General features: G+C 65.9%; 2 protein-coding genes across 2 annotated transcripts in view; both read left to right on the top strand.

Moving 5' to 3' along the window:
• The window catches only part of EMIHUDRAFT_225855 (hypothetical protein), a gene marked incomplete at both ends in the record, with an annotated part of 5,769 nt that extends 4,533 nt beyond the window's left edge, over positions 1–1,236 (top strand). The window contains 3 exons of the mRNA XM_005789527.1: positions 34–476; positions 885–1,035; positions 1,189–1,236. Of these exons, the coding sequence (XP_005789584.1) occupies positions 34–476; positions 885–1,035; positions 1,189–1,236 (642 nt within the window). The remainder of the gene's footprint in view (positions 1–33; positions 477–884; positions 1,036–1,188) is intronic.
• Positions 1,237–10,638: 9,402 nt separating this feature from the next.
• Positions 10,639–11,108, top strand: EMIHUDRAFT_225851 (hypothetical protein; the record flags this gene model as incomplete). The annotated part of the gene is made up of 2 exons (XM_005789526.1): positions 10,639–10,908; positions 11,094–11,108. 2 exons carry the CDS (start codon positions 10,639–10,641, stop codon positions 11,106–11,108), a joined length of 285 nt encoding a protein of 94 aa, XP_005789583.1.
• Positions 11,109–12,170: the final 1,062 nt, after the last annotated feature.

Genomic DNA, 12,170 nt, shown 5'->3' with positions numbered 1-12,170 from the left:
CTCCTCGAGCAGTACGCCGACATGTTGCGCGAGGTGGCCGACTCGGACACGCCGGCGGGCGTCGAGGCCCTTGTGATGCTCCTCACCCTCTCTGTCACCGTCTTGCTGCAGTTCCTCGCCGTGCGCTTCCCATCGCTCCGGCGGCCGAGGCTCGGCGCGGTGGCGCTGCCGCCGCTCGCCGCGCTCGAGATGGCGGCGCACGCCCTCTCGGTGCGCAGGCTGCTCTACGAGGCGGTCCGCCCCGCCCTCGTGGGCGCGGAGGACGAGGGCGGGGTGGGCGCCTCCTCGGCGGCGAGTGGCGTGTGGGCCGAATGGGGCGGCGCCATCGCAGCCGCGCTCGAGCAGCAGGCGGGCGAAGCCTTCTCCCTGCGCGCGGCGGCGGCCGATCCGGCGTCCTGCGCCCTGCTCATGGCGTCCTCCCTCGCGCTCGCCCTCCTCCTCGCCGCCCCCGCCGCTCTCGTCGCGGGCTGCCACTGGTTCGCTCGCGGGGCTCGTCCGGGACGCCTCTGGCTCGCCCGCGCGCGCCGCCCGCCGGCGCGCCGTACCGAGGGGCGGGTGCCGCGCCTCAACCTTGCGGCGGTCGCCGCGGGAGCGCCGGGCCATCCGCTGGGCGCTTCCGCGGCGGACCCTTCCGCGGCGGACCCTTCCGCTTCCGCGGCGGACCCGGGGGCCGCGCCCTCGCCGCGGTGGCTCGCCGTCCTCCTGGTCGGCCTGTCCCCCCTCAACCTCGACCTCCTCCGGCTACTGCGCTGGCCGGCGGCCGCGGGGGCTATGGCGGCCTCGTCGCCGCGGGCGGCTCGCTGCGGGGCCATGCGCGCGCCGCTCGACGCGCTCCCGTCGGCGGCGCTGGTCCTCCTCTGCGCCGGCTCGGCCGGCCTCCTCAGCGCGTCGCAGCTCGCCGTGCAGGGCCTGTACCGCGCTTCGCTGCCGCGCGACGCGCCGCCGACCCCCCTCATCCTGCAGGCGTCGCTCGCTCTCGCCGCGGCGGCGCTGCTCCTCCGCTTCGTCCGGCCGGCGCTGTTGCTGCTCTCGCACGTCTGGCGCGGCGGGCGGGGCGCGAACGCCGTCGCAGAGGAGGGCGGCAAGGCGGGCGGGGGCGGCAGCAGCGCCATCAGCCGCAGCAGCAGCCGCAGCAGCCACGCGTCGACCTCTTTCCGGGTGGAGCTCCGAGGGCGGGGTGCCGGGCAGGAGCGTAGCGGCCGCTCCTGGCGCTCTTCCTTTGGCCTGGCGGTTTGAGTGGGCCTCTGCGGCCAGCCTCCTCCGCCTCGTGTCCCTGTCTTGCCCCTGTCGTGCCTGTCTGTGTCCCTGTCATGCCACTGTCGTGTCCGTGTCGTGTCACTGTTGACTCCGCCTCCACCTCCGCCTCTGAGAGAGAGAACTAGTGATGAGAGGGGGGGCGGAGAGGACTGTCTGTAGTCGTGTACAGTGTTTTGCTACAGCGTACAAGTCTTATATTAAAATGTCAAACTTCAAAAAGAAAAACACGTACATGAAAAAGAAAAACAAAAAACTCTTTCTTTTTCGACAGCTGCGTTTCAAACTTCGTGCTACGTGCTACGAAGCTGTGCCCCGGTGCTCTACCAAACATCTCCCGCAGCTCAAAGCGATCTCGGCCTAATCTCCTCGGCTCGAGATTGCACGAGATAAAAACGGCGCTCTCGAGGTGGGGCGCCAAGATCTGGATAGCGGAGCGCGTAGAGCGCGTGCTGCCGATGTGCACAGAGCCCGGGATGGCCAGCATCCGCCCTCGTGGTCGCAAACGGCGCCGGTCGGTGCGTGCGGCTCTGCGTCAACCAGTACGGAGCCCGAAATGCGTCCAAAAGTAAAAAAATCAGCTTTCCGCGCCTCTTCACTGCTCGCCGCCGCGCAGGCGCGTGCCGGGAGCCCAGTGGAGCATTTCATCTGTGGCGTCACCGGGGTTTTGAGAGAGAGCTCTCACCTGGCAACCCTGTCTGCACGTCTCGCGCGCGCGTGAACAGGGCTCCAGGCCCCAAGCCCCTACATGGTCGGACGGCACGAGTTGGACCCAAACACCTACGTGCCCGGGCCGCTTGCGCGCACGCCGGCGTTCAGTCCACACGTCACGGCGCAGCTGGAGCAGTACCGCGTGCAGCTCGAAGAGAGAGACGGCCGGCTCGCCGGGTTCGAGGCCAGAGACGCGGCGCGGATTCGGCTGGAGCAGGCAGAAAGAAAGCTCTTCGGCCGCGCCAAGCTCGTTGGGGAGAGGTCGCAGATGTGTCTGTGCCCCGTCGACCACAACCCCGAGCCCGCGTATGCGCTTGCCATCCACCATGCGGCGCAGCCCGGTTCCTTCCGTCAAAGCCAACTCGAGGGCCTCACGCTACCGGACCTCGTTGTGGGCGTCGCACGGATGGATGGCCAGTCGCCCGAGCTCAACAATGCCCTGGAGTACGCCCTGCAGACCGGCGACCCTCGCATCGACAAGCAGGCTCATGCGCACACGTTCTATCGCCAGCGCACATTCCCTACCGCCGGCGCACCTGACCGCCGGTCCGCCCCCCTCCGTCTCAGACCCTTCTGCTTGCTCTGCGGTGGATCAACAGCGAGGAGTGCGCGCTGCTCCTCAAGTCCGTGCCCGATGTTGCGGAGGCTGCGGCCGCGGCGAGCATGTCCAAGAAGGTGCACGAGGCGGCGCAGGCCTTCGTCGAGCAGACGAAGGTCGCGTGGGCTGGCTCCTCGCTACACGTGGGGCGCCTGCAGGCGCGAGAGGTCGACCTCAAGCTCTCGAGCGGTGCCAAGGCTGTCTTTCTCACAAACATCTTCACAAACCACGGCCGCAAGTGCCCGGACCTGTGGATCAACACCTCGCACAAGGCGTGCTCGCACACCCGTCCTGACTCACTGCCCGTATGCACTGACCCGTGTCCCTTGCGTTGCTCGCGCAGAACTTCTGCTGGACGTTTCAGGCCATGTACAAGGCGATCCGCATCAAGTGGCAGCGAGAGCAGGAGGACGCCATCCCCGCCCCCCGCCCCTCGCCGCCGCCGCCGCCGCAGCAGCAGCCGTGCCGGCCGCACCAGCCGCCAACCGATGGCTGGTACAATCCGGGGGCCTTCGCGCAGCCGCCGCCGCCGCCGCTGTTCCCGCCGCCGCAGCACGAGCAGCACCCGCCGCGCCCGCAGTTCGAGATCGAGCCGCAGGCGCAGTACCTGCCGCGGTACCTGCCGCCGCACCAGCCATCGCACCAGTCGCCGTACCCACAGCCGCCGCCGCCGCCGCCGCCGTTCGATTTCTGGCAGTTCGAGCCGCCGCCGCTGCCGCCGCCCGACGACTCGGGCGACTGGCTGCTGATGCACAGCCACAGCAGCGCACCGGGCCGGTGCTTCTGGGTCAACACGCGCACCAACGAGAAGCGGTGGGGCCCGCGGCTCGCAGCCCGCCCGGAGCCCCGCCACCCGCCCCAAGCGCCGCCCCCGGCGCGCTCGGTCATGCGGGTGCCACCTCCGCCCCCTCCTCCGCGACTGACCTCGCCACCGCCGCCGCCATCGACGAACCCGTTCGCCGGCAGCTTCATGCCGCCGCCAGACTACCTGCAGCCGCGCCAGCCCCCCCCTCCCGCCGGCCTGAGCCGTGCACAGCCATCCCAGACGCTCTTCCTTCCCGAGCTTCCGTCCGACATCACGGACGGCGTCCTCGAGCGTTACTTCCGCGGCTTTGTCGGCTACGAGTCGTGCCGGACGCGCTACGATCGCAACGGCAAACTTGTTGCCTTTGTCGAGTTTGAGAGCATCGAGGACGCGTCGCGCGCGCGCGAGTCGATGCAGGGCGCGTCGCCCTTCCCGGGCGTCAACTGGCACATCCACTTTTCGACCAATCCGACGCGAGACCGCGCACCAGAGCTGTACAACGAGGCAACCGTCGCCCGCCAGCGGTCGCCGCCGCCGCCAGCGCCGCCCGCCTGCGCCTCGCTGCCGCCCTCCGCGAGGGCCGTGGGGCGCTATGCGGGCAGCAAGTTCAACCCGAACCTCTTGAGCGCAAGAGTGGCAACGTGCAGGGCGAGCGCTTCTGCACCTCAGGCTACGGCATCGAGAGTTGGGCACGGCGCTGAGTCGACTGGCAACGCGGCTGAGGCGCTTTACAGAGAAGAGGTCTCTTCGCGACGCGCCGCGGGCAGCCAGTGCGAACGAGACTGTGTGACTGTCCCCAGAGACTTGTCTCCGAACGTGCGGGGAGGTCGTCGTGTGCAGCTCAGCTCGCGAAGGCCCCGAGAGGATGTGCGTCGAGAGCGCGAGAGGCGAGTGCACGCTGTGTGCTGCGAGAGGGCGAGTGATGTGTTTCGAGACGCGCACCAGCGCAGACTCTCCCATACGACCGGTCGTCCGAGAGCCCTGACCCCGCCGCTCCTCGAGTTCCGGGCGCACACTGAGGGGGGCGATTTTGCGTTTGGACTCTTGGCACGCAGGCGATGGCAGAGGCCGGTCAAAACTCCCCAACTCGTGGGTGCCGGCTCGACCCCACGATAGCCTCCGAAGTCTGACTTTGCGGCACCATCATCGGACGATGTCGCGACGTGTTGGGGAGCAACACGGAGCTCCGTTGGACGTTTTCAAGATTAGCGTGTCAGAATGAATTGGAACTAGCCGCTGTGCCGTCACGCACAGGCGCGGTCGCGCAGCTTGCGTGTCTCGCCACAGAACGGGGGGGAAAGCACCGCTCACGAGGTCCTTTGACGCGTCAAGCCCTGTCACGGTCGGACCGTGTCTCGCGCGTAAGATCGTCACCTACGTAGGAAGCCGCCGGATATAACTGGGGCCCCGGACGGCCCGGGCGGGGCCGGATCCGGGCCCGGCAGGGGCACCGCGGCGGGCCCCGGCCGGGTCAAAAGTGGCCGCTCCCGGGCCGCCGAGCATGCTTTTGCCGGGCCGGTTTTCTCCTCGCCGGGCCCGCCTCGCTCCTCGACCTGCTGATTTGGGCGCTTCGGCCCGGGAGTGGACCCCGCAGCAGCAAACCCGCCCCACTTACATCCGGCGGCTTCCTACCTCTTGCGCCCGTTGCCCTGCGCGTGAGGCTGCGACCGAGAGGTCACCCACACGCTCGACTTGAGCCGAGCACACCAGCCCGTCCTGGTGCCGTAGTGATCTGGTGGGTATGGAACGACCGTCGAAGCGGCTGTACAGCCGCGACAACTACTGGCTGCTCGAGAACAGCTCGTGAACAGCGTCGTGAACAGGGTCGAAGGCGTTCGACGCGAGACTCCCAGGTGGCCAGACGAAGTCGAGCGGGCGGACCACCAGCACATGGTGGAGCGCCTCCAGCGAGAACTCGAAGAGTCACGCCGACAACTGCACACGAGATGCAGTCGGCGGCGGCGCGAGAAGAGGCCACGAGGATGGCGCGCATCAAGGTTTTTGGATTCTGCTATGTCGACCCGTCGTCGCAGATGCGGCTGCGCGACGCGACGGATCGTGGCGCAGGCGCGGACTTTGTGTGGATGCACATGGCGCCAAAAGACGGCGACTTCAAAACAGACAGAGATCGATTGCCTCGCCATCCCAAACATCCTCTGCCTGCGATCGATGACGCCTGGCCACGATCCGCGCCTCGACGAGGCAATCCAGTACTACCTGCAGTCCGAGGCCCCTCCTCGCGTCGACCCAAAGGTGAATGCCTCTCTTACCCCCACCATCGATCGCTCGCCCCGACTCGCCATCGCGATGCGCTGGAACAACTCCAAGGAGGTGTCAGGCCTGGTTTCAGTCTTCGCCTGACGCCAACGTCTCCGGCGCCGCCTCCGCGCTCTCCAAGCGGCTGCCCGACACCCCCGAGCAGTTTCTCGATTCGCTCAAGAACGACTGGAAGCACGGGATGGTCGCCGTGGTTCACCTTTGCGGATCCGCGCCCCGCTCAGTGTAGGGTGGTGGACCGCGAGCGTACTACTCGTAGCGACTGCAACCGCTGCGGATCAGGAGGCGATGCCACCTCGAGCCTGTACGTTCGCTGTATTCAATTGTGGTCCTGCCGGGAGCGGGGCCCGGCTGACTCTCGCGCTCGTGTAACTGGTCTCAGGGACCGAGCGTGAGAGACGAGAGTATCTCAGCTGTTGGTCCTGCCGGGAGCAGAACCCAGCTGGCTCGTGCTCGTGTTCCTGCCGGGAGCGGGGACCGGGTGCGAGTTGATACTTTCAAATGTCCGGATGGACAGTCAGCCGTATTCGTGCTACTGCCGGGAGCAGCGGCCGGGTACGGGAGACACATTCAGTGGGCCAGACGAGAGGTTGGCATCCCCGCCTTTGATTCCAGGGCGGTCGAGCAGCAGCCTGCAGTGGCGGTCTGCTGCCGACCGACCCTAGGCCCCCGTTCAGCTTTCTTCCGCGTGTCGCATGGCCGTGGATGAAGGTATGGGCGAGGGTCGATTCACTCGCCGCCGTTAATTACGGCAGACGCGGTCGGCCCCGTCTCGACGCCCTCAAGGGCGGGAGGCGGGCCACGACACGCCGCCCTCCGAGTAGTTATGGAGGTACGTGGCGCCGTCAACATGCTCCCGAGTATGTCGGTGTGGCTGGGAGCGCCCCGCGCGACTACCCGTCCTAGATGGGGATCGTGGTGTTCGTGTGGGGCAACAGGCGAGTGCGGCGCGCTCCACGGTCAATCTCTGACCCTTCGGCCCGCGTGGCGTAGGGTCTGAGAGGCGGCCGCCGAGGATGTCGGGCGGGTTCGGGCTCGGTCGAATGACCTGTCACTGATGACACCGGACTCGACTGGGGCGTTGCCGGAGGCGATGGCGGGAGGGCACTCGATGGGCCCGCCATCGACCAAAGGAGATTGGCGCGTGGGCCATGGTGGTTGGGCGCGTGGGCCGAGGTGGTTGGCGCGTGGGCCAAGGGTGGACGAGGATGGCCAAGGCTGGCCGAGATAGGCCGAGGTTGGCCGAGATTGGCCGAGGTCGGCCGAGATTGGCCGGGGTTGGCCGAGATTGGCCGAGATTTGCCCCGAGATTGGCCCCGAGATTGGCCGAGGTGGGCCGAGACTGGCCGAGGCTGTCCAGAGATCCGCCGAGAGAGTCCCTCACTCGCCTCTTTCTGTGTAGGGACTTTGGGTAGATGCTTGATTAGTCTCACGCTCGGATTCAGATTCAGAGAGATCCAGTGTCTGCTACCAGCTCAGTGCGCACGCCAGATGGGCAGGTCGATCGATACACTATACTGGTCGCGATCTTCAATTGCCTTGCGCGGCGCATGATTTCCGCCCATGGGTCGATGTGGCGACAGTGGTTGATTGTCGACGCGGTTGGAGTAATGCTCTTCGACGTCGAAGCAGCAGTCCGTGTGACAGGATCATCTTCGTTCAGTCAAAATTTGGATCACGACGTAGCAGCAATCAGGTCGACAGCTCCTATCGTTTAAGTCGACAGTGGCAATAGTGCTTGACACTGTTGATGAGTGCAACTGTGGCGTGCTTGCCACCCAAGCGAGTGTAGGCCCGACTCGCGTCGGGTGCTATTTCCTCATCGTCATCGCTACGGCGGGGGCGGGGGAGTTTTACCGGAGCACCGGACTACTCGTTGGGATAGTTGCTAGATCGGTCGATAATCGCGATCGGTCGCTCGGGCGCATAGTCGTGCGGCGTCAGCGACTCAACCGCCAGTTGCCCTTATCTTTGACGGTGGATTCAAGGAGGTCTTTGCGTGGGGTTCAGCTGAGCTTAGGCCGTTCCGGGCATCGCCCTTCCATCATACTACCTCAAAGGTCGAGCGTGGGGAGGCTCAGCAGCCCACCACAGGGAGGTTTCGTCAGTCTCGGCGTCGCATCTGCCGCGCCGAGATTCGACGGACCGAAGGGGTAGAGGCTAGCGCGCTCTGTCGAGAGACGCGCAATACTCAAGACAATAATTACTACATCATGCACGACTTCGAGCGTGCAACGCCGCACAGTGCTCAGGGTTCGAGCAGGTGCAGGCGAGTGGATGGAGGGGCCCCTGGCAGAGGAGGTTAAATTCGGGTCGGAGCGTAGCGGAGTGGGCCCCGAGTTTGAAAAAAGGCGACGGACGCTTGCGTCCTAGCCTCCAACAACGCCTCCCCGGCGCGCAGAGGGGCCCCCGGAGGGATGCCTGGCGCCCACAGTAGGGTCCCTACGCACGACCCGATATTTCTCACTGCAAGCTGCTCTGCGCAGCGCGGCTCGCCTCTCCTCTCTGTTCGCCTCCTCTCCTCTTTCAATATTGCCTCTGCACCGTGCCCGCCTTGATGCAGATGCTGCAGAGTGCCAAGGGACGTATAGGTGCGTTGCGTGAGCAGTGCAAGCGCGCGCGCGCTGCAGAGAAGCGCGCCCCTGCGTGCGACGCCGCAGCCACCCTGCCATGCTGGCTGGTCCGCTGTCCCGCGACATCCCGGCCGCAGACGCCCACACGCTGACTGGCGCGCCGCTGCTTCGCAGAGCGCGGCCTGGCGGGCAGGGGGAAGGGCGGCGGCTACGCTTCGCTGGCGCACACCGACACAGAGCTGGTGCGTCCACGCCTCCACTGTTCCCGCCTCATTTTGGGCGGCCCGCGGCGAGATTGCATGCGCACAGGGTGTCGGACAGGGCTGGGGGGGCGGCTGGGGCTGGCTGGCGCGCGAGTGCCGTGCTGCCTTGTGCCCGGCCTTTTCCGACCGTCTCGTGCTTGTTGCCGTTGCTAGCAGGAGGGCCTCGGCGAGTCCTTCTATGAGCAGCAGCTGCAGCGAGATGGCTGGTGCGATTGCCGCCCGCCTCTCCCCGCGCCCCTCCTTCACGCGGACTCAGCGCGCTGAGCATACGCGCAGCCGCGCGGCTGCTTGGGGGAGACAGCCCTACATGGGGCCGTGTCCAGCCCGCTGCTGCAGCCTGAGGCTGCGCTTCCCTTCCCCCCCCCACCCCCCCCCCACCCCACCCCACCCCACCCCGGGCCGAGGGGCGCCCCTGCGCGGCGCAGGCATCTCGATGAGGTTGAGGACGATGACGACCTCGACTTTACGCTTCCGTGCGCGCCGCTCCCGCATATGCATACGCAGACATTCCATCATCCTCTTCCTCTCGCCCACCGGCTCCCTCTCTCGCTCACCCTTGCTCGCACGCTCACCGCGTGCGCCCTCTGTCCTCTCTACAGCTCGAGCGCGCCGCCGCCGAGGAGATCAGCCTGCGGCGAGTGCATCAGCCGCTGGACGTGCGGGTTGCTCGCCGGTTGACGCGTGGCCGCAACCCCATGTCTGAGTCATGCGGGGATTGGGCAGGGGACAGAGCTGCGGTGCTGGGGCTGGAGCAGAGCACGGATGGTGTGCAGCCTTCGCGGCGAAACGCTGGAGAGTTTTGTTGTGCGTGGGACTTGGGGCGCGTCGCGTGGTGCGGCTGTCGCCTGCCCCTAGTGAGATTCTCGGTGTACCTGTGCTAGTGCCAGTGCGCGCCAGTCCCGTGCCCAGTGTCGTGCGAGGGAGTTTTGTTGTAAAATTCTCCTTCTCCACGAACTCAACCCTCTTTGACTGTGAACAACAAATAAACTCTAATTTCTCTCGTCTCTGACCTCTCAACTCACCTGGTGTGAAACTGCGTGATCTGTGTGTGGGTGAACCTTTCTTTTGTACACCGCTAGGATTGAGAGCAGCCTCGCTCTCAATCCTAGAAGTCGAAGGATTGTGAGCAGCACTCCTCGCAATCGTAGCATCTCTGTGCGATTGCTAGCACCTACGCTCGCAATCCTACATACATCTTCTACGGCTTTATTCTGAATTCTCCCCTTAGGACTAAGAGCAGCTCCGCTCCCAAGATGACTGGTGACGCCTACGACTACTACCAGCGCGCTCGCAATCCGAGCAAAGTCTAGGACTGCGGGCAGCACTGCTCACAATCCTAGCGACAAGCCTCCGATTGCGAGCAGGAGCGCTCGCAATCCTTAAAACGTTCGCCGATTGCGAGCGACACCGCCCACAGTCCTACGACTTCTAGGATTGCGAGCGGGTCCCCTCGCAATCGGTGCGATCACTGTTGGATTGTGAGGAGACCCTCCCGGCGCGCTCACTCACAAGCGCTCGCGGCTGGAGCGATTGGGAGTGCCCTCTGTTTCGCTAGCAATCCTTGGATCTTTGGTACGATTGTGAGCGCCGCCGCTCATAGTCCTACAAGATGTAGGATTGCGAGCGCTACTGCTCGCAATCGGAGGCATGTTGCTCGGATTGTGAGCCGTGCTGCTCGCAATCCTAGACTTTGCTCGGATTGCGAGCGCGCTGGTAGTAGTCGTAGGCGTCACCAGTCAGTCACTTTGGGAGCGGAGCTGCTCTCAGTCCTAGAAGATGTAGGATTGCGAGCGTAGGTGCTAGCAATCGTACAGAGATGCTACGATTGCGAGGAGTGCTGCTCACAATCCTTCGACTTCTAGGATTGAGAGCAGCGCTGCTCTCAATCCTAGCGGTGTACAAAAGAAGGTTCACCCTGTGTGTGACTCACCTCCACCATTCGCATTAATTTAAATACACGCGCAGACGAGAAAATTAAATTTATCATTCTCCTCTTACCCGCATATTTACGCGCCTCGTGAACCCTCCTACGCCTCATTTACGCTTCGTTTACCCTCAATTAGGCCACGTTTACTCTCGCTCGAGAGAGATGACGGATGGAGTGTAAAATCCAGCGCCGTCGTGGGCACGGCATCGCCTCTGCATCTCGCCAACCCCATGGCGACAACCCTCGATTGGGGATTCAGCTGCAACGCGCCGGCTGGCGCCTTCTGCCAGGAAGCCTCCATCACTGTCCAGACGTGCGAAACGGTCAAGTGGGTCGCACGCGGAGGGCACCAGGTTGTATCGGGCATTCGCCCGAACCCAGACGGCACCTTCGCGTCGGAGTGGCTCAGCAGTGGGCAATCGTTCTCCTTCAAATTTGAGGAGCCAGGCGAGTACCCATTCTATTGCCCGCCGCACGCTAACATGAATGCCAAAATCACGGTGGTCGGCGAGCCTTGTCCTGGCCCGCCGCCGCCCGCACCCCCGTCCCCGCCGCTGTGCGACATCATTACGACCGGGTCCATGCTAGCGACAAGCACGCTCCGGTCCCGGGGTGCGCCCCGCCAGCTCAGCGAATTGGAGTGTCGGCCGTTCTGCGAAACGCTCACCCGCGACTGGGACGCAAGGTGTGGCCTGCCTAAGTGCACCGGGTGCTCAGAGTGCGCGCCTCCCTCGCCACCCGCGCTGTGCCGGCCCTTTTGCCTGACCAACACGCGTGACTGGGAAAACAAGTGTGACATGCTGAGCTGCGTCGGTTGTGCTCAGTGCCTGTTGCCAGCCCCCGCGCCTCCTGTCGACCTGGCAGCGGCCGCGGCGGCAGCCGCCGCCGCCGCAGCTGCCAATGGATGCGCGAGCGCCACTGTCGAAGCCTGCACTAACTCATACGAACGACAGCTCGGCGGCGACGCAAACCTGATCAAGCCCTGCATTGTCGCTGACGGTGCTTGCGCGAGCCCAGCAGAATGGACGGAATGCACGCTGTCGTTGCCTCCGCCACCCTTCCTCCCACCACCGTCGCCACCACCCCCGCGCTCTGTGCCGCCCCCGCCTCCGTCAGCGCCGCCCCCACCGCCACCGTCATCATCACCTTTGCCCGTTCTGCCTCCGCCATCGTCACCGCCACCATCGCCACTGCCGCTGCCACCATCGCCGCCCCCGCCCTCCCTGCCGCCCCCGCCCCCATCACCACCGCCACCATCCGTGCCGCCCCCGCCTCCGTCGCCCCCCCCGCCCTCCTTGCCGCCCCTGCCTCCATCGCCGCCGCCACCGTCGCCGCTGCTTCCGCCGCCGCCACCACCGCCTCCGCCCTCCGCCCCGCCCCCACCTCCATCGCCACCGCCACCGTCAGCGCCGCCACCGCCGCCACCGCCGCCACCGCCATCACCGTTGCCATCTCTGCCTCCGCCATCGCTGCCGCCACCATCACCGCCCCCGCCCTCCCTGCCGCCCCCGCCTCCATCGCCGCCGCCACCATCCGTGCCGCCCCCGCCTCCGTCGCCTCCCCCGCCCTCCCTGCCGCCCCCGCCTCCATCGACGCCGCCACCGACGCCGCTGCTTTCGACGTCGCCACCAACTGTCTTCGCCCTCCGCCCCGCCCCCACCTTCATCGACACCGACTGCGTCAGCGTCGCCACTGTCTGCCATAGACTCCACCGTCAACCCTAGTTGCCATCTCTGCCTCTGCCATCCCTGCCCCAACCATC

Source organism: Emiliania huxleyi (assembly GCF_000372725.1).
Source record: "Emiliania huxleyi CCMP1516 chromosome Unknown EMIHUscaffold_127, whole genome shotgun sequence".
Classification (NCBI taxonomy): domain Eukaryota; phylum Haptophyta; order Isochrysidales; family Noelaerhabdaceae; genus Emiliania; species Emiliania huxleyi.
Note: the sequence above shows the minus strand (reverse complement) of the source record. Positions and strands in the feature narration are given on the sequence as shown.